General features: G+C 33.0%; 1 protein-coding gene across 2 annotated transcripts in view; it reads left to right on the top strand.

Annotated features, from left to right (window-relative positions):
- Positions 1-474: 474 nt before the first annotated feature.
- The window catches only part of LOC117116157, a 58,899-nt gene continuing 33,860 nt past the window's right edge, over positions 475-25,513 (top strand). Inside the window, exons 1-2 of one of the 2 annotated variants that reach the window (XM_033260152.1) lie at positions 475-718; positions 1,811-1,973. In XM_033260152.1, coding sequence (XP_033116043.1) covers positions 1,830-1,973 — 144 coding nt within the window. In that variant the 5' untranslated portion in view covers positions 475-718; positions 1,811-1,829. The other variant, XM_033260153.1, reaches the window with a different exon arrangement.

Raw genomic sequence — 25,513 nt, 5'->3', positions numbered from 1 at the left:
TGTTTTGGAGTACTGTGCTCCACGCCGGTCTTTCTTTTCTTCTACCCCACTCCCACCTTCTCTCTCTGTTTCTCTCTCCTCTGCCCCCCCCCCTCCTCTCTTTGATGTTTATTTTTTTCAATTGTAGTTTGAATTGGCTGTTTTTTATCGTCAGGATGAGGAATGTGTGCACCTGGTGTGATGAGCTGATATTTATGTTTGGCGCCCTCTAAAAAGTTTATCCACGCTTCGCTGTTTCTCACTAGGCAAATTTATTTGCGCAACACGGAAAACTTTCCCGCTAATAAAATACTGTAATTCACACGAGCGCTTCGTTATTTTCTACTACATGGGCGAAAACATTCGTTTTTCGCAAAAATTGTTGCATTGACGTACGTGTCACCGGGTGTGCCAGGGTGACGCGTACAATTCGGTGTGTGTGTACAGGTGGCGACTATGGAAAAAATGAAAATGCGCATGCGTACGGTCGAAAGTTTTCTGTAGTTTGTGTGAACAACAATTCGCCTAGGCCTAGAAGATTCGGCTTTCTTAATCAGCATTTAGCCAGGCCTAGCAGGTTTGCTGGAGTGAAGCTAAAAATGATAACAAGGTCAATATACAGTACAATTTTATTGATGACGAAACCTGGTTGTGACGAATACTTACAACTGGCGAATAGTCCCAGAATGACAAGTTTCCTGTTGTATAAGTTTGTTTGAAGTTCACTTGTGTTACATCTGTAAGTTTACCATTAAAAAGTGCATCTCCTTCTTGATTGAACCTGAGCCAGAATTATCCTAAAAGGACTAGGCCTAGGGTAGGCTATTCGCTCAGTGCACTGCTAGTCTTGTACAGTGTAGGCTATATATTTGGATTTACTCCGGGGAAAAAGAAACATTGTTATTGCTTTTATCAACACATAAATGTAGCCTTAGGGCTGTCAGAGAATGTTTTATTTTTAACTCACGAAGGATCCAGGGCTTTTGTGTTTAATTGCCAGCTTCAGCAGATAATTCAACACTAAAAAAAAAAGAACCAGACAGAGGTATTTTTACATTTTCGTTTTCTTAGGCCTAGGCCAGACTGCTTGCTTACATACTCTCTTTCTATGTCTCTCCCTTTAACATATTTCACTCATCTACAGGCCTAGCTAGTAGCTAGTAGTACTAGGCCCAAGTGGATATCTATAGTACAAACTTAGTATAGATTCAAACCTAGGCCTATATGCTGTGTACTAAGCCTGCTTGCAGGGGTGTAGGCCTAGGCCCTAGGCTGGTTTTGGCCTGCTGTGGATAGGTGGGTTGTGGGGAGGGGGGGGAGTGGTTGGTGAGAAAATTGAGAATAGGCCTACCTACTCCAGTGAAAACTTATAATAATGGTATTTTATTAGTATTTTAACTCAGTGAAACTATTTTGCTGCTGTGGGTGGGGGTGGAGTGAATTGCCCAAGCCAACGCCCATGCCTTGCAAAAGAACAATACTATGTTCCAATGAGGAGTCGCTTAGCAGAGCAGAGAGAAAAAGATGGTTCGTACTGAAGAAAGAGTTCAGCAATAATAGTCTTAGAAATGGGCCTTATAGTTTATACATTTGAACAAGAATCTTTTATAAGAAAATTTGTTGCTTAACATGTAGCCAATAAAAGTAGTCTACCACATCATCATCAATTATAATAAATAGCATGATAGCAACAGTCCTGAATGAAGAAAACAAAAACCTGATATTTATGCAAAGAAGAAATGTGCCATGTAATCAGATTTCACAACTTGATCAAATTGTTTTATTTTTATTAATGTATATCTTAAATTCATTGCTGATTTTTGATCCACAGTTAGGCTGAACAAGTTGCTATGGCTAACCATTCTAATCACCATGGTGATCGGAACGTTGCAGGATCTGACAGCGTGGAAGATGCTACTCTGAGGCATAATGGGGAAAGGTTTTCCCATGAAGAGCAGGAGAGAAAAAGATTGATAGAAAGAGATGATAGGAGGGTAAGACATTTTTTTGGATAAATGTATTTAAAAACCAATCACAAATTAAACACAAAGTAGATAGAAACTCAAAGAGGAAGAGAAATGCCACATCAACCCCATATATCAACGAAATGCATTGTTAATTGCTGTCGGATGGCTCTCCAGAAGTTGTTTGGTAACAAGTTAATTAAATAATAAAATTTTTAGCTTTCACCCTTTTATTAAAATTAATGTGAACTTGGCTTTAGAAGTCCTCATCGCATATTTAGTGAATCAAGGGATACAGCTAGAGTAGGTACCCCCTTAAATTTGTCCTGATTGACCCCCTTCCCCTCCACTCTTATAGTTATGATTCCTGGAGTACAGAGTAATTATCATATGACATTTTGTTCCTCAAGGCTGTGGTGAATTCAATTATGCAGCTATAGTTATAAGTTTAGCTAAAATACAATTTGTCAGGTCACCATGATATCCCCATCCAAATTATTTAACTTTAAAACCCTTCATCCTGATTTTATGAAAGGAAAAAGTAAAATATGGTAAAATATTAAGTAGATTTGACATGTGACCTAATGACTGAATTTCCAATGACGTTTTGAATTACCTTAAGGCAAAAACACCTTTCTATGAAGGAAACTATTGGAAATTTTAGTTGAAAAATTAAAACGCCTATTGCTTGTAAAGTACACTCAACTTGATAATATCATCCAAAATGTGCAGAGAACATGTGTTTTTTTTAGTAATGATCATATCGCACATTTTTAGTGGACATGGTTGCGTGTTATCAGTGGATCTGATCGGAAATCACATGATATTCCTAATTAATGCCATCCCATGGGGAAATCAGTTAATATGCTCAAGGAAGATAATGTAAATTAATAAAATCGTAAAATTGAAGTTTGCAGATCTATTACCTTACTATTTATAAACATTTGAATAATAACTTATTTGCTGTTTTTAGCAAAAAGCTTGCACCTGCTTATCACTTCACTTACAATTACATGACCTTGTTTTTAATATATAAAATGAAAATAGAATATTTTATTTACTGTTATTGTTTTTTAATATAATACAATATAATGTAATATAAAAACAAATGATAAAATTGGCAAATGTAGAGAGAACACAAGTTTTTGGGAGGGGTATTGGAGGAGGTTAGAGCATTGATAAATAGATAGATATTGGACTCGCTCTAATTAAAGACAGCTCCAATTAAAGACCACTCCAATTTAGGACCACTTTTCTGTGGTCCAAAATTAACAGTGCTTTTTATCTTTGTTATTCTAATTAGAGACCAAAGCTGAAAACCATGGATACCCAGTCCCAAAGGAGGGAGACCTGTTTTATTGGATAGTCCTTTCGTATCAGCAGCAAACTTAATGCAATACCTAATGGTGCATCCAAATGCAAAACTCTTTAGAAAATTTAAGAAAAAAATATATATACTGTAGTGCTGTTGCTTAGAAATCTGTTATTTTAAGCAAGAAAAAATACCAATTTTGTAGTAAAAAAAAAAATAATAACTTTCCAAATGAGTGAAATTTACATGTTCATAGTACTGTGAAGAATGATGGGAAGAACTTTCCTTTTCCTATGGAAGTGAAATTCTCGTACTGTAAAATGTCGAATTGAAGCCCAATGGGCTTAATCTCGAGAAGCCCATTTCGAATTGAAGCCCCTCTTTAGTTTGCAAAATTAGCCTCAAAAAGAAGTCCATCTTGAAAAGAAGCCCATGGGCTTTTTTCAAGATACCATCGGCTTCTTTTCGAGATAGTAGAGAACAGTACATGTGCATGAATTTCAAAGAAACAAAATAAATTTTAAAACACACTTGATTTATACAGTAATTTAAGTGATTAAATATATTCCATGATACAGTTTAATGTTACAGTGACCCTATTTATTGTTTTATAGTAGTAATACCCAAAATTTACAGCATTCATTTTGAAAAGAAGGCACCCCCCTCCCCTTTTTACTTCGCAAAAAAAGAAGAGAAAGGAAGAAGCCCAGAGCTTCAATTCAAGGTTTTATTAGGGGAAAAAAAATGCTCCCCCCCTAGAGATTGGTCATTTTCTGGAATTTTTTTTTTTATTATTAAAATTTATTTAAAAAATTTTTTTTTTTTTTTTTTGAGAGAGACTGGGAGGTTTCTTGATTTCCAGAAAACTACCGTGACTGGCAGGAGACTTGGGATACCTGACCTACAATATACTATAATTGGTTGTTAATGTTTAAAATACTGTGTATTGGGGCTTAAATGATTAGTTTTTGTCATTTGTATTTTAAGAAAAATTTCTTACTAAGTTACATATGGCCAGAAATGTGCATATAGATATTTGACACTTAGGCAGTATCTATAATTTATAATTATCATATATTATCGTAGAATTATTTGATTTGAGTATAATGTTTTGTGTGACTTGTACTTGTTGCTAGTCATATTTTGATGAAGTCATTCTTAATCCTCCACAATGTTGCTGTGCTTATATGTTACTAAGTCATGTGACTAAGGCAAAGACTATTCTTAATTTATAACTTTCGTGAACCCAACACTCACAAATAATGGTTATAAATAAAAATTGTTTGACTTGTGTACCTAAACACCTACAAAAAAAAAAACTAAAAATTTTAATAGAACTTTTATTGTGTAATTTAGTGTAATATAAATTTGTCGTGATGTGCTGTAACACAGATTAAACAAAAATAAATGAATAAGTTTTTAAACATTAATATACTAAAAAATCTTAAAATTTGCAAGCATTAAATTAAGTGTCTATGTAATGACTATTTGTATTATTTTTTTTCCCTACAAACTGTGATACAAACTAGTATTACCTTTATTTTGTACAAAAGAAGTATTTTTAGAAGCCCTAAATATTTAGGATTCTGTTTCATTTTGTAAGAAGTTAAGGATTATGAATAGCCATAAAGAAATTCCTTCCAAGTCTTTAACTCGGGCATCAGAATCTTAAAGAGTTTAGGTTCTGACAGTCGCAAGAAATTCTATTTTTTTTTTTGTATTCTGGCAGGTAAAAGATTTTGAATCTTATATTATATTCAAAGATTGATTGCATATCCGGGCGGCTGTTGTGCTTTTATTCTGCCTTTTAAGCATATCAGTATATGCAGTTAGTGCACACATCACTGTCGAGAACAAACAGTGCGTTCGCAGCTGTGAGTTGAGGCATGGGCACTGTATACTTAGCATGATTCACACTTGCTGCCGCTGTTTAAGTACAGCGTGCATTTGCGGCCTGGCGGAAGTCCAATCTTCCTTCGCTAATAGTTCTCAGGAAATGGTTTAATATGCAAAAGAAGCGCATCAGAAATTCAGGCTCTCAATACTTAGAAAAATCAACGATCAAGTTTGCAGGCTTTAGCTGTTTGACAGAGAAAGGAGAAAAAAATTATGTTTCGAAAGTGTACAGTGACAAATAAAAAGGAATCTAGGACGTATGTTAATGTCAATAAACTTTAGGTTTGATAGCTGGTATGTTGTCGCAAGCCTGTTGGTAAAAATGTTATACACATCATGTTCACTCTGTGTTTTTAGATTCTTATTCAGTTTCTGAATGTTAGATAGAATATAATATAAGATTTTTGAATAGCAATTGTGACCAACCCTGGCAAAACCCTACATTTTTTCGCCATTTCGGATTTCCGACTAGCAGCTAAAAGTCCATAGAATCGGATTCTCAACAAATTTTAGGTTTTTGTAGTTTAGGAAAGATTTTGTCAAATATCAAATCTAACTGAAAGTATGTTAAAAAAATTATAAAGAAAAGTAAAAATTATTTTACACACCTAACAGTGAATTAAAAATACGTAATTCAGCTATTTTTAAAAATACCTCTAGACATACTGTAGACACTGTTCAGAATTCTTGAAACCTTTTTCTTTTCTAGCAGTCTCAAACTGGGCATAATAATAATAATAATAATAATAATAATAATAATAATAATAATAATAATAATAACAGTACAGAAACGTTTGTTCACCACAATGGTGTTTTTCAACATGGCCATAAAGGAATTATAAAACTCAACAAAACAGAAATTAAAACAAAAAGGTAAAAATAGACTACTTACAAAAGAAAATCACATTAGGCCTACTGAAAAGGCACTTTTAATTGATTTTTATTTATAAACTTGGAAATGTCATTGAGTTTTTAAGGTCATCACTAAGTTCATTCCATAATTTAGCACCTCTGTATGATAAGCTACATTTTTTATAATCTGTTCTTGGTTTGGGTAGTGTTAAATGATTTTTAGATATGGTATTATAGGGACATTCTTTAATATGGAATTGCTTGTTAAAAGGGAAGTTGCGGTGCTAAATTTTTGGTAATTTTGAACATAGTGATGGCCTCATTCTGATACAGCCTCCCCTCAAGGTTATCTAAGTTAAGGCTCTGTAAGGCTTCCCTGCTAGACTCACTCCTAGTCCTCCAGGTTGTTATTTTGGCAACTCTGTTTGTATGACCTGAAGTTTGTAACTTTGAGATGCATTTGAGCGCCTCCCCAGACAACATGGCATCATTCAAAATAGGGAGGAAATAGTGATTTATACATTGTGCATTGAATGCCCCCAGACAACATGACAATATTCAAAATAGGGAGAAAATAGTGATTTATACATTGTGCATTGAGTATCTTTTGGTGTCCCCTTAATAGAGGTTCTACTGTATAAAGTTTATATATTTAAGAAATTTTAACAATGGCCTTAGAAATTTTCTACCTGTTTTATCTAAGTTCCACAATGTTCCTTTTTTGTAACAGTTTAACTAGACTAACATTTTATAAATGATGAAATCAAGTACTTAAATTACCATACAGTAAGTATGATATCCGCTTCAATAATGTAATGGTTAATTATGAGACATTCAGAAAATCGCTGTTAACTAATGCTTCCATTTTTCTTTTACTAAACAATATAGTGCACTTGTCGGTAAATGAAGACAATTTGATATAGTAGCACAATTATTCATTGGTTTAGCATACAATTTAAATACTTTGTCTTAGATAATGATGCTTTCATGGAAGTCTGTGATTGCTTCATGTCTGCTACTATCTTATCTGTTGAAAAGTAAGCTAAAAGTCATCCATCAGTTTATAACGTGCCTTGCCCATTAATCCCCTGAAGATTTAGACGCGAGACACAAAGGGTCTGTTGACTAATCCTCCATGATTTTACATGTGCAAGCTCAACATGTTTCTAGCTTAAAAGTCACAATGTGTGGATAATAAAAACACCAATCTCTTTGATCCATGTTACTGCTCCATTTGTAGGTGAAGGAACACATGGTAATTTATATTTATCATATTTACTTTTAAATGTTCACTCAGGAGACTAGACTTCAATTTGTACTCCAGGTCAGCACTTAGATGTATCAAAACATTTTCCCCGTTGCCTACACTGTATAAGCACTTTTTCGCAATGTCACAAAGACCTTTCATAACTACCGTAATCAAAACCTTGACCTAAAATCTACCTTCTCCTTCCCATACAAGTAATATTGGATCTGTAATGCTTGTAAATGTATTATTTTGAAATAATAGTTAGGTGGTTGCTCTCATTTTTAGAGCTACTACTTGGAAAACAAAGTCTTCAAGACATCTAAAGTAGGCAGTGGATATTTAACCTATTTGTTAACAGTATTTTTTGTGATGATTAGTGAGGGCACACTTCAACCCTAACCTTAAGCTTTGTATAGCAAGAAGTACTGCCCTATGAAGGTATCTTTGAAATTTGGGCCAAGCCATTGAGACCCAGGGCAGCGTCTATGCAGCGCCACAGTTGGTTATTAATAGACACATTCTGCTAAATTGTCACGTGACGTATAGTGGGTATCATTTGTAAGCAGGTAGTGCAAGTGATGCTCGGTAATAGGAAAACGCTCGGCTTCTTCAGAGTGTTTGTAGCCTATGAAATAAACTACGATTTTTCTGAACGCTAGACTTTACATCGTCATCTACAGATCGAGATTCTGTTTATTATCTCTATTCAATATATTGTAGGTGGAAGAATGGTTGTACTAGTATATTTGTAATAGTGTATTATAATACTTTTATTTTTATTTTATTTTTTTATCTAGCATCCATTCAAATACAACACTTTACAAAACAAAGACATACAAAAAACAGATAAAAATTGCCAGTAAAATGAAGAATGGATGCATGGACTACTCATAAAAATCAACTAAAGTTGATAATTATTTCTAATGGGGTCCAAAGCAGAACATCAGGATCAGAATATAAATATAGAGGGCCAAATATTTAAAAGACGGTACGATATTTATGAAATATAACAAAAAATATAAACTTAAACAAAAAGAAAAATATGAGCATATTAAGAAAAACGCAATCAGAAAGTTATACAGGGATATCAGCAATAAGAAGCTTTTTTAGCTTCAATTTAAACAGCATCTCGTTTTTTAATAATTTTTAAATCATTAGGAAGAGCATTCCAATTTTTGATACCTAAACTGAAGAAAGATTTTGACTTGATACCAGATGTTCTATGAACAGTGAAATTGTACATACTGTTCCGAGTAAGGTGATTATGACGATTACAGACTCTGGAGAACTTGGAATGCATATAGGAGGCATGACGGTTATGAAAAATTTTAAAAACATGAGTCTAAGGTATTTAGCTCTATTCTCCATATTAAGATAACCGAGACTGGATAGCTCTTCACGTCCGATATGAAACATATTATTGGCACCAAAAATTAAATGTACCATCTTATTCTGGTTAGCCTGAAATTTACGTTTCAAAGATTTATTCAGACTGGTCAAATAAACACTGGATAAGAGTAGAACACAACTTGTTTCTGCTAGAAAAACCCAAGCATGCCTTATTCCTGTAGAGGAATCGTAATCTATTGCTAATTTTAGAGATAACATGATTAGCAAAATTAGTAAAACTAAGGGATTGATCAAGATCAATACCAAGGTAATTAACTGTTGAGCTAGATTTAATCGTGTATCCATCAAAATTAACAGAGAAATAGTTCACAACGTTGTTTTTTCTTAGAGCAAAAAACAATGAGTTCTGTCTTACCAACATGTAATGACAGCTTATTGTCGATTAACCATTTGTTAGACATTTCAAGGACTTTACCAAGTTTTTTTGAAATTACACTAGGATCATTATGAGTGAAAACAATAGCACTGTCATCAGCATTAAGGAACAGTGTACAGTTCTGATTGATGGACATAGGCATATTGTTAATGTATATCAAAAATAATGTAGGGTCTAAAATACTACCCTGAGGGACACCAAAAGAAATCTGTCTAGGTTTAGATAGGACGTGTTCAATACTGACTGATTGGCTCCTATTGCTAAGGTATGATTGAAACCATTCGACACTGACGACCCCAATATGAGCAAGTTTCTTGCACAAAATTTTGTGGTCGAGAGTGTCAAACGCAATCGATAAGCACCATTCCTGTATAGAGACCACAAGAAATATTGCTTTTTATTTGGTCTGTAAGATTAATTAGACATGAGTCAGTCGAGTGAGACTCTCTGAACCCAGACTGATATTTAAAAAGAATCTTATTGCTTAAATAACTATTAAGTTGAGTCGATACAATTCTTTCCAAGATCTTAGAGAGGGCTGGGAGAATGATAATTGGCTGATAGTTTTCCATGAGTTTTCCATGAGAGTTTGATTATTTTTCTTGTGAATAGGAATACTTTTAGCAGCTTTCATAGCATCAGGGACAACATTATTTGAAATTGAAAGATTAAAAGATTGAACTTTTTTTTTTCAAATTTTGTTTTAGCATTCGCTTTAGCGTAGCATGGGAAATATCTCTTTCATTAAAGCTATGATTGTATCATCACAAGCTGTTTGTGCTTCAAAACTGCCCATGCATGTGTATGCGCATGCCCAAAACGATATCTGGGATTTTCTACACATGTACTTGACAGTAATGAAGTCACGATGCGATCTTGTTTGTGTTTAAACGAACTGTAGGATTAGGCCTATAATATGCTTAATTTGGTTGTTTATTAGACAAAAAACATTTTAAATGTGATAATACTGAACAGTGAAGATAAATAATAGATTCAGATAAGCATTACGATCTACGCAGCCCAGGAGGCTTCAATTGGACGATGATTTAGGCCATGGCTGGCTAGCGTTACTCCTACCTAGCCTTCGAAACAACAGGCCTAGCTAGGCGAGAAAAACAAAACAATTGTACACGTATTGTAGGTATGCCTATTAAAAATAATTATAAAAACAAATGTATTTTAAGAACAACCAATTTCCTTGGTTTGAAAATGTACGTGAAATTTAGTTTCTGCTTTAGCTTGTTTCAGTCAAAATTTTGTCTTTCCAAGCAGTTTTTGAAGCAAAACAATCTAGGCCTAGTTCGGCAAAAAATTGCCATCCTGTGGCAATTCTAGATTGACAGTATGATCGGTGATTACCCACATGAAGTTCATGGACTGTTTCTATTGTATATTAGCTCATATTTGATGTTGAATAATGTTGGTTGGAATGCCAGTAAACTATACCAAATTGATTGGAAATTGAAATTGAGAATTTTGCCATAATAGTTTGCTAGCTCCAAAATACTCACGCGGCCAAATTTTGATGATGTCATCTTTGGTGTCTAATTCAGTCTATTCAATACTTCTCTTTAAAATAGTACTGTATAGATTTGGCTACATAGTTGAATGGCCTTTTGGTTAAATACCCATAATTAATACGTTGTTGAAATAATTGATAGGAATATAGCTGTAAAGTTGTGGTTAAGATGCTTGCCTTCCAATCCCAAGACCCTGGGGCTTATAGAGCATTGTCCCATTCTGTTAAATTGGAGTCTTCTGTTTGCTGTCGGATGTGTGAAAAAATGTCATGAAAACATGATTTTGATTCTGAAGTAAATCATTTCAGTAAAGCTTCACTGATTTACTGTCAGGCATTACTTTGTTTGTCACTTGCTTTAAATTCAAACCAAAGATAAAACCTGTGAAAATGCACTTTCAATATGGTAGGTCAGCATTGCCATTTCTTATTAAGTCATGAAGACATTTTGAATCAATTTATGAAGGGAATAATTAATCTAAGGTCAGTGGAACTTCAGGTTATCGTACTTTACATAAAATGTTGATATTGTTGTTTTAACTGCCTTTTTATCTATCGCAAGCTTTTCTTCATGTAGCAGCCATGGTCTGCCCATGCCTTCTCTCAAATGTGGTCAAAGATTACATTTTTGTTCATTATTCAGGTAAGGTTTTTATACCTTGTTTAGCTAACCTGCGCCCGCCAATGATTATGATTTTTAATAAAATAAAATATTATTTTTGGCCAATTAGCGCACCCGTCGCCACGAAAAAATGGAGATTTCAGAAAAAAACAATAAAAGTTTTTTCTTTACTTTTTTTACACCCGCCACTGCTTTTGAAATTTCCAAAAATAAGATACAGTATATTTCTTCCTAATTATATAAGTTTAAAGCATTTAACCATCCAATTACTACACTGTTTATATTCAACAATAACCTTTTATTTTTATTTTTTCCTCCATCTGGATGTTTTTGGCAAAGCTATTGCTAAATAATTTTTATTTTTTTTCTGCCCTCCTCTGATGATCTTGAAACAATAAGTTTGCGAAACAAGGTATAAAAAAGTTTCGCCTAATTTGGTCACAAATTGTGGCTGAATGCTGAATTGTATGCAAGCCTTACAATTTCCAATATGAAAAAAATATATATAAATAGGATTTAAACAACCATATTAAATATCATAAGCTACTGAAATGATTCATGAGTTAATGTTTAAGGATCCCAAGTAATGGGCTCTGCTGGATAGTTGAACTAAATACTAGTAATAAACAACACCACATGCCAATTAAAAGTAGATTTTTTTCTTGCATTATGTGCCGTTCCCTTTTTTATGCTCTTTTATTAATGATTTAAAGTTGTATCCTTGCACTGCTTACCTGTATACGCACCCACACACACATGTTAGCTTACAGCAGTACCTATATTTATGTGGTGTTTCTCATGTAGAAGTGTAAATAGCAGAAGCATTAAAAACAATAACAAATACACATTTACCATACGAAATAAAAATAACTTGACCAAGGCGCGTGACACACTTGTGTTGCATTAGAAGGTGATTGCGAAGAATTATTGAATAATAAAATAATAAATATTTCAATACTAATGTTGGTAAAAGGTTACTTAGGGCAATTCCTGTCGTGAATAAATTCAACCCTAGGTAGAAATACATGCATCAGAAATGAACATTTAGGTTAATGCCTAGACATGGCAACGTGCCAAATAGTATAGGTCTATGTATCGCAAGAGAGAGATTAAAAACACCCAACAAATACACTCCCACACAGTGCATTTCACAAAAAAACATAGAAAAATAAAGTCTTCGCAAAGGAATATAAAGTGAATATAAACATACTTCCATATCGCTCTCATCTTTTCCTCTTCGCACACAACACCATTTATTCAAACGTAAGGCAGAATATCATTTGTCATGCAATGAGTGTGTATGCCCTCGCACATGCATATTTTTTTACGAGATGCAAACAATTGCATTAACTTTAAGCTTCAGTTTTATAACCCAGGAAGAGACTTTTACAATGGAGGGTAAAGGCCACCACAGCCCCATCATGAAAATAAATATTATGGCTATGCACTTTTAGATGGCCAGAAATGACATTCTTACGTAGGCTTTTGTAAATTTTAAAACTTCATTTCCATATTTAAAAAACAATTGAGGGTGAGAGCTAGCTAACCCACCTTTCTAAGGCAGAAGTGGTGGAAGCAGTATGGCGCAACGTGAAAGGTTTGGTTTCCCAACCTCGAGGTCGGGGTTTCAATCCCTTGCTGTGCATTTCGCTTGTGTCCTTGAGTAAGGCACTTTATCTGCATTGCTTCTCTCCACCCAGAAGTATAAATGGGTACCTGGTGGGGTTGCTTGCTCCTGCGCTGAATACAGCAGCAACACTTAGCATGTGGATCCAATGACCAGGGACAGAAACGCTTCGTATCTGCAAAGAAAGGCGCTATAAAAATATATATGATTAGATTAGATTAGATTTCTGGAATCCGCATCTAGAGATCACATTGGAAATAGGTTTTTTGAGATGAACATTTTATTTTTATATTATGTTTTCTTTTGATAAATGGGAATGAATGTGTATATGGAAACAGTTGTAGAGTATTCTACATTATTTGTATTTTCAATGGCGGATTCAGGAATTCGAAATAGGGGTGTGGGTGGCAAGGAAGGACTTTCACAGATCTGGGTAAGAAACTTTATGATTATGGCTGGAAATGGCACTTTCAAACATAATAATTTTCTCTTTTTCTCAATTTTTAAAAATAATTTTGACAAATTTAAAGGGAGGGAGCCCCCTCCCCACCCTTTTGGATCCGCCACTGATAACAATAGATTTAATAATTCAAGTTATTTTGTCCTTTATAATAGTATTGCACAACATGTTTATTTGCAATTCAAACTTCACTGTATGTTGCTGTGTGTTTTGATCTCTGTCTGCAGCTTTAGATTAAATCTCTTGTCCAGACATTTAATTTCCCTCGTTTAATAAACCCTGACATACAGATATGATTCTGACTTACCCTGATCTTTATCATTTTTCCGACTGTGCTCAAATTTACATGAGTCTTCATCACTGATATTTTCTACAGTTAAAACAAGGACTACACAGAAAGTACTTGGTTGAAAATGCTCAGTGTTTGTACTGTCATTTTTATCTTTTAAAAATATACTGTTTGAGGTAGAATCTTAAACACCACTTATTGTTGAGAAGGGTTTTTGAGGGGGGTGTTAATTCCAGGGAGGCGTTCACTTTTTTTTTGGTATAAAATGATACGTATACTCAAATAAACGCCCATTCATTTCTTTGTGTAACTTGTAATTGTAAATGTGTAACTGCAATACATAGTTACCATCAAAATGAGTTGTGAACATAGACTATAGATTATTCATCCCAACATAACCAGGTCAGAAAAAAATATAATTCTACTGGAGTAGAAAATTAATAGAATGTGTTGAGAATGATTTTGCTTCCATTAGTTTTCTTTACAGTCACTTGTGTGCGTTTATTCAAGAAAATAATAAATGCCTGCGTTTATTCGAGGCAAGATTTTATTCCCAGTGAGGCTGTGTTTATTTAAAGTGGAGCATTTAAATTTTGAATACAGTAACCCTTAAAAAATAAATTAAAAATCATAATTAAAAGTATCAAACCAACCTATTAACTTGTAATGAGATACCAATCAAAACTAATAAATGGTCCAAAATGTACCGCAGTGTTTATAACATTTTCAGTGCGGCACTTTTACGACAGTAATGCTTATAATTTGAGAGTGGCGCATATTCAAAGTTATTCAAGTAAGCACAGCAAAATTTCTCTATTTAATGGTGCAACGCATTCAAGAGCAGTACTTGTAAACATATCGCGTATGTTATTGCGTAATATGCACACGCTCATAGATGCGTCGTTGTTGTTCTATATTAGGAAGTTTGTGTATTAAACAAACTCGGAATGAACTGTTGATTATCCCTTGAACAGTAAATATGTTTATGTTGAAGTTACAGCCAATGCCTCTAGTTAAGTTTGCACATTGAACCTAGTACGCAATTCTATATGTTGTCAGAAGTCAACTGGACTTGCTAAATAGCAGAAAAATAGTATTATCTAGGCCTATTCAACACTGGTGTAAGTGAAGAAAATGACAGGTACGTGACTGCGCAGCGAAAAATGGATGCCACTAATGCAGCCTTCCTCACTGAAGGACCAAGAATGTAGTGGACAATAGACAAAGCTATCTACTCGTGCTATAAGCTGTGGAAGCAGCAATGTGAACTGTTGTTTACAGGCTCTATGGAAAAATTACAAGAGCATGTGAAGTGAAAATATCTGTTGTTTTGGGCTGGGGAACGAGGCCTTGAATTGTTCAGTAGTTGGGGTTTATCGACAGATGAACAGAAAAAATTAGATGCCTACTGGAAACAATTTGAAAAATACACCAAACCACAAGCTAATGAGCTGTTGGCGGCATGGGAGTTGCACCACACCAAACCAGGAACACTTTAGCTTGAGGAATATACAGTATCACAAAATTACATGTTTTGGTAAAGGAAGAGACCACCTTGTATTTGGGATGAATTTCGAACGTGCACAAAAGGTGTGTCTAAAGGAAGGAAATGAATGAACATTTGACAAGGTAAGAAAAATTGCCAAAACTGAAGAATCAGTGGAGATTCCGATTTGCAGCAAATGACAGTAAAACAAATTGTAAGTTTAAATGCAATAAAAAAAAAAAATATCAACACTATAAGTATAAAAGTAGACAAGAATCATATCTTCCTAACTCTAAGCAACAATAATATGCTGGTAAAAGCCAAGCATGTATGAGATGTGGCGGATGGCCTCATGCAAGAGATCAATGTCCAGCAAAAAATGTAAAATGTCACCTATGTCAAAGGGTAGTGAAGACTGCTTGGTGAGGCGCTTATTCAAAAACTGTTAAAAAAATAGAAATTAATAAAAGAAGAAATAATTTATTAAATAATAATTAGAGTATTGATAGAATTATAGTGCACTTTTAAATGCACTAAATAGAATTTTAGATAATTAGAACAACTCGGAGAAAGTTTTATGGCTCTGCTTGCAAAATTAATTGTATGTTGGAGACTATTATATTCATGACGTGTACAACTGCGTAGAGAAATTTTACAATTTTTTATCATCCAATGCTGATAAGACATTGCTGATATGAGTAATTGCTCATGATAATTAAAGTGTTAATCCTATAATCCTATTACTGGCTATAGGCAGTGTAGATCATTAGCCATTGAAAATGTCATCTCATAAAGTGTTGTACTCTGAATTTTAGTTAAAATGATTTATATTTTAAGTGATAGGGGCCTATTAGAATCAGACGTTATTTCTAATTTCTTCAGTTTACAGTATAATCGATCACAGTTTAAACAATAAAGATGAGAACAGACCCAGTGTGTAGCGATGGCCGCGCCCTAGGCCAACATTCCTGAGTGTGTAATTCGCGAACGACTGCTAAAGTAAGGCTCATCAATATTTTACTTTTTCTTCAAAACAAAGATCAAAATATTGAAGGTACATACACATTCAAAGTAAGGCAGTGTTACACTGGCCTAAATAAAATCTGCCATGCCTATCGTCTGATATACTATGCTACTAGTGCACAGCTCTCCACGGCGGAATGTTTACCTCACATTTTTGATAGCCGTTGGCATTAGGCCTGTGTAGGCATCACTGCCTCAAATGTTGTTAATTTCTTAATTGAAATTCCTCAACGAATGGAGTAATTTGGGATTTGGGAGTTTTTCAAGTTCGTTACAGATAAAAATATGGTTTTTTAAATGTTATATTTTAACAGTAATATTAAATTGTGAAGTGTGTAAATTGTTTCCTTGTTTTGAATCCCCTTCCAGACCCAGTCAGTGGGTCTAGTAAGCACTGTTAACTACTGATTTTAATCAGTGTAATCCTTTGCGGCCTGCTGAGTCAGGGATTAGTAGATCTTAGTTGTTACGTAACACCCAGAGTTTGGCCCCAAACTCCGGGTGTATTTGCAAAAAAGCTCTATGGAGTTGTACATGTAATGTTTATAACTTTCTGGTAACTGCAATACTGCCCTCTCTATGTTTAGAAGTACTGTGCTTCATTCATTTATTTGAAATCTTTCAAAGTTGATTTTAACTGTAATAATAATGTAAATTAATAATAAGATTTTTAAATGAATCATAGCACTGAAGATTGTATCATTTACTATAGTTTGTCTTACTTTATTTATTTGCATTATAAGAATGTCTATTAAAATGACTAATAGTAATGATTAATAAATTTATTACAACACAAATATACTTGTTTCACCATTTTACAAGGCCATAGTTGCTATTTTAACAAAAATATAACAAAACAAAAATATATTCATGAACACTAAACAAAAACATACACCAACTTGAAATAACTTGACTAAAAGGATAACAAGATATAACACCACACAAGATAACATATTACTATAAATAATGAGAATTAACCTAATTACTCTACATGCAATATTCACCATTTAATAACGTTATTTCATCCACAAATTTTTTTTGTTCAGTCAGGACATTCAGAAATAATTCAAAAAGTAATTACAATTTGAGTGAATTTAAATTTACATTTGCATTTAGCATTAATCCTTTTGGGATTTGAACCCAAGATATAAAGGCTTATTTTGCAGGTGTTACAAATGAAAATGATTTTCTTGAAAATGAATCATGGTTAACTTTAAACAAATGTTATCTTGACCTACATTTGTTAATTCAATATTGACCTACATAATTCAAAATAGATAACTTCTGAAAAGTAGTATTAATGATATATTCATGGAAAATTTATATTTAAGCAAACATTAAGCAAACCTAGCAAAGCACTAGCAAAAAAGAGAATAAAAAATATAAATATTAATGTCTAACATAGATTTGATCTGTACTAATGTATTTTAAAAGCTGCTTTTGTCAGTCTACACATATGTAATGAACACATTTGTATAGTCAGTCTTGTCTAAAAGAAGCCATATATTTTATTTATTTATTTATTTTCTTTATCCTGAAATTCACTTTCAGTACAAAAGTAGTGATTTCCAAAGTGGTCAGATAAAAAACAAAAGTAGTTTAAAATCAAATGATACAAGTAACTTAACTAATATAAATTTAATTACAACACAGTTTACAAGTTTTTCAATTTAAAGGTAAAAAAAATTTAAATAGAGTAAGTAAAACAGATAGAGTAAGTAAAACAGATAAAAAAGGATGGAACAGTTTAATATATGAATATGTCTTTGAAATTTAATAATCTCCTAATTTTGAGAAATAAGAAGTTCATCCAAAACTTGTGAATTATTTTGATGGCATTTTTGTCATTCCCTTGGGATTTCTGTGGAATGCTGTATACTATTGAAATTGAATCATGCATCTTCAAACTGTTCCATGTATTGGTTGCTATGAACTTGACCTCCTGACCTGGTTCCCTTGGTAATCATTGCGGACTGCTTATTTTAACTGGATATAAATCTGCTTTAATCGCGAATTGAGCCCAAAACAAGGCCAATTTTCTGGCATTTTTTCAAGAATTTTACTATTGTACTTAAATTGTATAGCATTCCAAAGTTTATTGTGTGTTGGGGTTCTGTGAAAATTTATTTATGGTGAATCTGAACAATTTTGCAAAAATTCACTTTACAGTAGGGCTATGTTGTAAATTATTACTCTCTAGTAAAAAGTTAAGCAAAACATTAATTGACTAAAGTTGTAAATGTCCCAAGTGATCACCCAGACTAGACAGAGCCATAAAATTGTCATAAAAAATGATAAATAAATAAAATATAATCATCATCATCATCATCAATCATAAAAAGGACCATATTTTAAAATAGTAAATTACTTATGTTACTGTAGTCTGTGTAAAGATTTTTTTTTAAACAAATTAATAAAAAAAATATTAATGTGCATTAACATTGGTGAGCAGTAATTTATATTCACTTATTTTACTTACTTTTTATCAGAAAAATTATCTGGTATCGTTATAACATACAAAAATAACATTTAAAAATAAGTATTGTAATATGTAAACGATAAAAATAAATGATATTAATACCTATAAGTAAGACACAGAATTTTACATATTTAAAAAGTATTGTGGGTGGGGGGGGGGGGGGGGGGGTTTAGGGAGCTTTACTTTAATATGATCAATTTATTGTTCAGGATGCATTAATTATCCATTTTTAACAATTACACAGAAGCTTTGGGTCAGAAAAGTTTCTATGTGATGCATGAATTTCTTCTTCAATTCAAATTCTTCATAAAATGGCCAGCATAGAAATTACTTTATAATGACAACTTTTGTAACAAAATTTCCTGTCAGAGATGAGTGCGAACAGAAACAGAAGTCAATCATGATTCTTGCAACCCAGGGAGGCAACATTGCTTTATGGTTTGTATCAAAGTGGCACAAATAGTGTTTTTTAAAATTTTTTTATCCCATACTTTTCCAGTTGGAAAGCTGTGCACACGCATTTTATGACAAAATTTAGCAGGAGGTTGGTTAACCACATCCTACAGGATCTATCTGTGGTAAATTCTGGAGAAACGTTCAAATAAAACATGCTAAATGACTCATTTTATCAGGATCAAATATTGATATAACTTAAATAAAACAAGGGTTGACCCAATTAAATTTTGGCTGATTAGTGTAGCAAAACAATCCAATTTTTATACATAAAGCACTTGTTATTTGATATTTGTTTTTTGATAAAGGCCAACTTGGCTTGATGCGATTTAGCGTCGGAGAGAGGCTATAGGTTGTCGTGAGAGTATGAAACATGTTTGATATTATAGAATGTGACCATCCCCGGCGCAGACCTTTTGCGTTAGCATTTAACACACACAGACCCGACACAAATCGCGTAGGGCTGCGTCATACAATGCTGTCTTGAGTTTGTCTTTACAGTACACATAGAAAAATATTTCAGGTGATTGATTGATTGTTTGATTATCTGATTGATTGATTGACTGATTGATTGACTGATTGTTTATTTGACTAATTGTTTGATTATGTGATTGATTAATTGATTGATTGATTGATTTAATATAGCATCAAAATCTTAAAAACACAAACCCTTACATTTAGGATAACAAAGTGAAGATCATGAAACAAAATCGTACTGCTAATTTTGCATTTTTGGCATTAGGCCTAACACCTAAAAATTGTCTGAAAATAATGATTTACTAAAAAAATGTTGTATTAAATTTATTGCTCTTACGCTTGCAAATTATTGAAGAAATTATTTTCACATTGAAGCTAACATTTTTTTTATGATCATCTATCAAGTTAGACATGTTAAACCAATGTTTATTAGATTTTCTTATGAAAGTCATTCTCATTTGCATTAATATTTAAAAAGTGTATGTTTAAATTTTCTCTCATTTGAAATCTGATTTCTAAAATATGATACTGATAAATTTTGCATTCTATTGTAAACTTTTAAAGACAAAAACTGTTTCCTGACTTAAAGTTTGTTCAACAGCTGTTTGTGAAATGTCCACAGAGTGTTTCCTAGTCAAATACCTGAGAGATATCATTTGGGTGCTCTCATGGGCTAAAACAACAGCTGGATTAAAATCAATTGAGTCAATTCATCTTAGCTTGGGAAACTTCAAAATTTAACATAAATTTATATGTATTTGGGTCAAAAAAAATATTTTGCTATATGTTTCCCTAACTTGTTTACGCTTGTCAGTTGCAAGATAGATCAAAACTATCTACTTCATAAAATGTGGCAAAGACAAGCCAAACCAGTCACTCCCCGCTAAAATAAATTTTTAGTTATTAAAACAGGGTTAGACAGCAAAATGAAAGTTATGAAATGGTGAAAGAATCATTTAAATCAGACATTTCATTGTGAAGTTACAGGGGTTTAAGCATACGGCTGTTTAACAGTATTTGTAAAATTAGCCGTTGCAAGTTTACGATTTTGGAGCATTCTCAGACAGAGACCTTCACTAAGTCGTTAAAATTGTTTTAACATTTGAAATGGGGAAAGTAACAACATAGCATGATGTTCAATAAAATAGATTTTGAAAATTTTTTACATTTCAACATGTTTTGGCCATTATCTCAGAAACATGATTTGTGGCTAGTGACTGGCTTGGCTTGTCTTTGCCAAATAAAATGATAACAGAAAATGTACTTTTTTGGTACGGCCCTACCATAGGCCTACTATACCAGTAAGTGGTTTTGGGTATGTGTAGTATTATGAAGATGTTTGTTGATGAGGTGGTTTTTTTTGACAGATGTCAATCATTTTCTGATGAGTAATGGATGCCAAGCCTCAGAGACAGTTGATTGCTAAATGGTTAGGTAAACTTTTTAAAAATGTTAGTTTCTCATTTTCGTTTGCTATAACTGATGCCTGAATAAAAAAAAATTATTAAGATAAGGTAAATTTTCTTGGCATAAACAACAGTACAATCAATTGAACCTCAGTACATAAACAAAAAGGATACATACAGTATATTGCTTGATAAGATAAGGTAAATTTATTTGGCATAAACAATACAAATCAATAAACTGCAGAATATAAACCTAAAGAAAAAAAATTGATGAACGAACGATAGCAAAAGTAGGGGCAGGGGGTCCCAAGCTGGAAGAAGTCAATTCTGGGACAGGGGTGGCACCAATGGGTGGAGGAAGTTGGGGAGAGCTCTCCCCTGCTGAAAAACAGTTACAGACCTCTCAAGTTCCCAGAAATTTGCAGGTTTCCCAGATTTTGTAAGGAGAATCTAGGCTTCCCAGAATTTTTACAGTTTTTCCCAGAAAAAATAGAATTTTCATTGCAAATATTAAAATGGCTCCTAAGTGTATATTTTCGTAAATTAAACAACTTTTTTCTCTTTCATATAAGTTCCTTACAATTTAAACAACTCCAAGCCTTTACATCACCACGTAAATTCAATAAAACCTGAAAATGACTTATTTTGGCTATTGTTTCCCACTTAAAACTACTGTTTCTGTTAAATATTTGTAATGGATTTTGGTAACGGCATGACACACGTTGAATTACACTTCAATAAACGACAAATTACCCAGAAATTTCACTCCATCAACTTGGGACCTCTGTAGTTTTATTTCCTACATAATGAGGCTGAAATAAGAAAAATTATGATTATGGCATCTCTAGATAACCGGAAATGGCACTCCCAGACTTTGAATATGATAAATCTTTTTCTCTCCATTATTTTAATTTAGAAAAATTGTGGGTGGGGTGGTGGATTCCCCTTGAATCGGCCAATGATCTGGTTAATTGAGCTTTTGTAACCTTTTATTTTATTTTGCTGCACATTGTGATACACATTAGCGATGACTTCCGTGAAACAATTGATAGTGAAGCAGTGAAAATGTGCACATTATAAATTTGTGGGATATGAGTTAATTTCCGGGAAATTCTTGCTTTCTTGAATGCGAGTGCTGGAGGCTGTCCCGATTTCTGGGCGACTTGGGACCCCTGTCAGGGCAACCCATTAAAGATTGGGGTCTTTTTTTCAATGGGTACAAGCATTTGTGGGTTTTTTTGCTTTTCTTATTTTTTTCCATTAAAAAACAAGTCATTTTACCACAATCTGTTTGTAAAAAAAATTCAGTTGCATCAATTTAGCTGGAATAGGATCCTTTACTTTGGGCTGTGTAGATTGAATTGCTTTTAACATTATATTGTCTAGCATTTTAGATTTTGATTGTGGTTAGGCATTTAAACCATGTCTCCAAGATACAAATTTCCATAACCATTAATTTCAAGTGCTGTATCATTGGCAAATTTGAGTGATTATGTATCAATTATGTCAGTCATTCAACCAAGGAACTTCTACTCCTACAGGGGTGGGTTGAAAAATTAAAATAAAGAAATAATAGAAATGCAAATAAAGTGTAATTTTATGCATGGAGAATTCAAGCATAAATAGAAGTTAAAAGCTTTCGTCAAAATGTGTATTTTCTAAATCCTCTGGCAATAAATTTGAACAAAATAATTTCAATCAAATAATTAAAAGTTTTTTTTCAAAGAAATAGAAACAATTATTACACAAAGACGCTTTACAAATATTAAAAAGATAAATGCAATTAGAACAATAACACTATCTTTCTGAAATTTTAGGAAGTTTTAGAAATATATACTGATTCAATTTATTATAATTAAAAGGGAAAAAATCTATTTTAAAGTGATTTTCATCAAATTGGAATTAAAAGGAAAAATTTGATTGAAAGAAAAAACCTTATGTTTATCAATATAATATTTTGTAAGAGTCTGTAAAAAGTAGTTTTGATGAGAATGTTGTATTTGCGAAGGAATGTGAAAAGGTTATCAGAAATCAGACCACCCCGCAGTATTTATAATGCATCACCATAGACTTTGACATGGTGGAATGTGCGAACATCTTTATATCTTTGGTTAATTAAAACTAATTCGATAAAACTGCTCATAAAATCTGACCTACGAGAAATTAGAAGTTATTAGTCGCTCTGCATATTAGCGTCCTATCCATTTTTTATTGCTTATGCGTCTGGATTTACTTTGAGACTATCAGAGTGAATTTTTTTTTTATCTTTGCCAATTTCACTCTTCACAGGGCAAGTGTGCGTTGCATATTTTATTAACACACCCCAGACTTCCCCTTGTACCTCTGCAGTTAATTAGAGCGTGAAATGTAATTATTGGTTAGGAGGTGAGATGTGCTAAAATACGTAGATCTGTGGTCAGATCAGAAGTACCGCAATTAATGCTTAAATATGATACTGTAGTAAGTAAGAAGATGTAGTGGGTGGCTATTATACTTTATACGAAAGATATAGGTTTAGAGCCCTCTGGAATTTAAATGCTAGTAAAAAAATTATGCCTCCCAGCACCATTCTTCCCCTCTCCCAGGCAAGACCGAAGAATGCTGTATGACCTGTAGAGTATAGGAAAAGTACGGATTAAGGTTAAATGGCACTTTTTGCTTCATTGTATACTCTCCTTGTATTTGATGATAATAGAAGAGATAATTGAAATAGATGATAATAACATTTTTATATCAGTGATTCAAAAGTTTTAAAGACAGCTATTGCAATTTCAGGAAATTCACATCAAATTGTATTAAATTTAAAGCTGTTATTTTGATATTAAAACAAAAATTTTTGACAAAAAAGATTGACGTTTCAAGTCCACCATGGACACATTCTCAAGATCAAGTGAACAACAATACAAAAGTAGACAAACCTAAGGAGGCAACATGGATTAAAAAATGAACTTTTTGTTGAAGAGTTACTACCACTTAAATTATTATTATCATTCAGTTATTTCTGAAAAAAAATAAATTAAAATGATGGCATACTGTAGTATAGTTTGAAATACCTGTGTGTATGAAGGGGTTGACACCAAAGGAATGAATTTCCAAGGACCCCTTCACTGCCATCCATGCAATAGCCTCTCCCCCTACATATCCCTGGGATCAAGAACACAATTATGCTGCTGTTTTTGCAGAAGTTGATTAAAAAGTAGCAATTCCAGTCAGTGACGGAAAAAGAATAATGTACATTAAGTACATTAATATTTGGTGTTTATAATGTTGATTCAAATAGGAATGTAATATATATTGCTTTTTGGAAATTTGTTTGCAGATGTGGTATTTAAGGGTAAATGTGGCAAAGGTGCACCCCTTTCCCAAAATGCTAGTACGCCAAGGTGATACCGTACAAAAAACTTAGAAATTCACCTTTAGTGATGATTGAGCCTTTCTCGATTATTGCACCAAATTTTTCAAATGGTATCCCAGAAAATATGAAGCATGTGAAACCAATCAACATTTTAAATGAAAGGTTGATAACACACCTTTATTCAGAGACTATGGAATCTCTCATAAAGGAGAGCCCTGGAGCAATTATTTTGTTTGGCAGTAAATACTGCTGAACTTAATTGAACTATTATGATCGTGATTGGTGATATGATGGTGATATAGGTAGTGTTAATAGTGATATCGTGTCTGTAGATATGATTTTCAAAATATTTCCAAAAATAACTTTGACCTATGGAAAATACAAGCCAAATATCAAAGTACCTTATTTATTGCCATATGTTCTAAAATGAATTTACGCTTTATCGTTGCATACTGTCATTCTTTTTTTAACCTCTCTTATTACATAATGCATAAAACATGTTTTGGCAAAACTTACATCATTATTAACATGGCGATAAATTGGCAATGACATGGGAAAATGTGCGCCTAAGTTAATTAAAATCCAATGAGTGAAACGTTAAGTTGACATGGTGAAGACTTGACATATGGCAAGTAACATTGACTGACATGGGACAGTAGTAGGCCAAGGTATGTAGCAAATGCTCAAATTTAGGTATACCTTAAATATTTGTATGGTTGGTTTTTAGGTGGAAATTAATTATTCTAAACTAGTAATGACATGGGGAAATGTGCGTCTAAGTTAATTAAAATCCAATGTGTGAAACGTTAAATTGACATGGTGAAGACTTGACATATGGCAAGTAACATTGACTGACATGGGACAGTAGTAGGCCAAGGTATGTAGCAAATGCTCAAATTTAGGTATACCTTAAATATTGTATGTTTGGTTTTTAGGTGGAAATTAATTATATATATCAAGGTATCTTTTATTCATAAACAAAGTCAAAATGCATTTAAAAAAAAACATTTCTGGCAGTTCACAGAACTGAATTGCGAAAACGTTAAAAATACATTATTTATAAAATTATTAGTTATTTCATTTTATTTTCATTTAATATATGTACAAATTAAGGAATTGAACATTCAGAAAGACATAAACATTAAAAAATTTACAACATAACAAGCAATATAAATAATCAGGACATAGATAAAAAAACAAAAAAGCACAAAACAAGGGAGGTTTTACTGAGATGTGCTGAGGAAGAAAGGGTTCATAAAGAAAGAAAGCAGAGAAAGGA

This window comes from Anneissia japonica, unplaced genomic scaffold (assembly GCF_011630105.1).
Source record: "Anneissia japonica isolate Jap-2015-1 unplaced genomic scaffold, ASM1163010v1 scaffold287861_len940595_cov192, whole genome shotgun sequence".
In the NCBI taxonomy this organism is placed as follows: domain Eukaryota; kingdom Metazoa; phylum Echinodermata; class Crinoidea; order Comatulida; family Comatulidae; genus Anneissia; species Anneissia japonica.
Note: the sequence above shows the minus strand (reverse complement) of the source record. Positions and strands in the feature narration are given on the sequence as shown.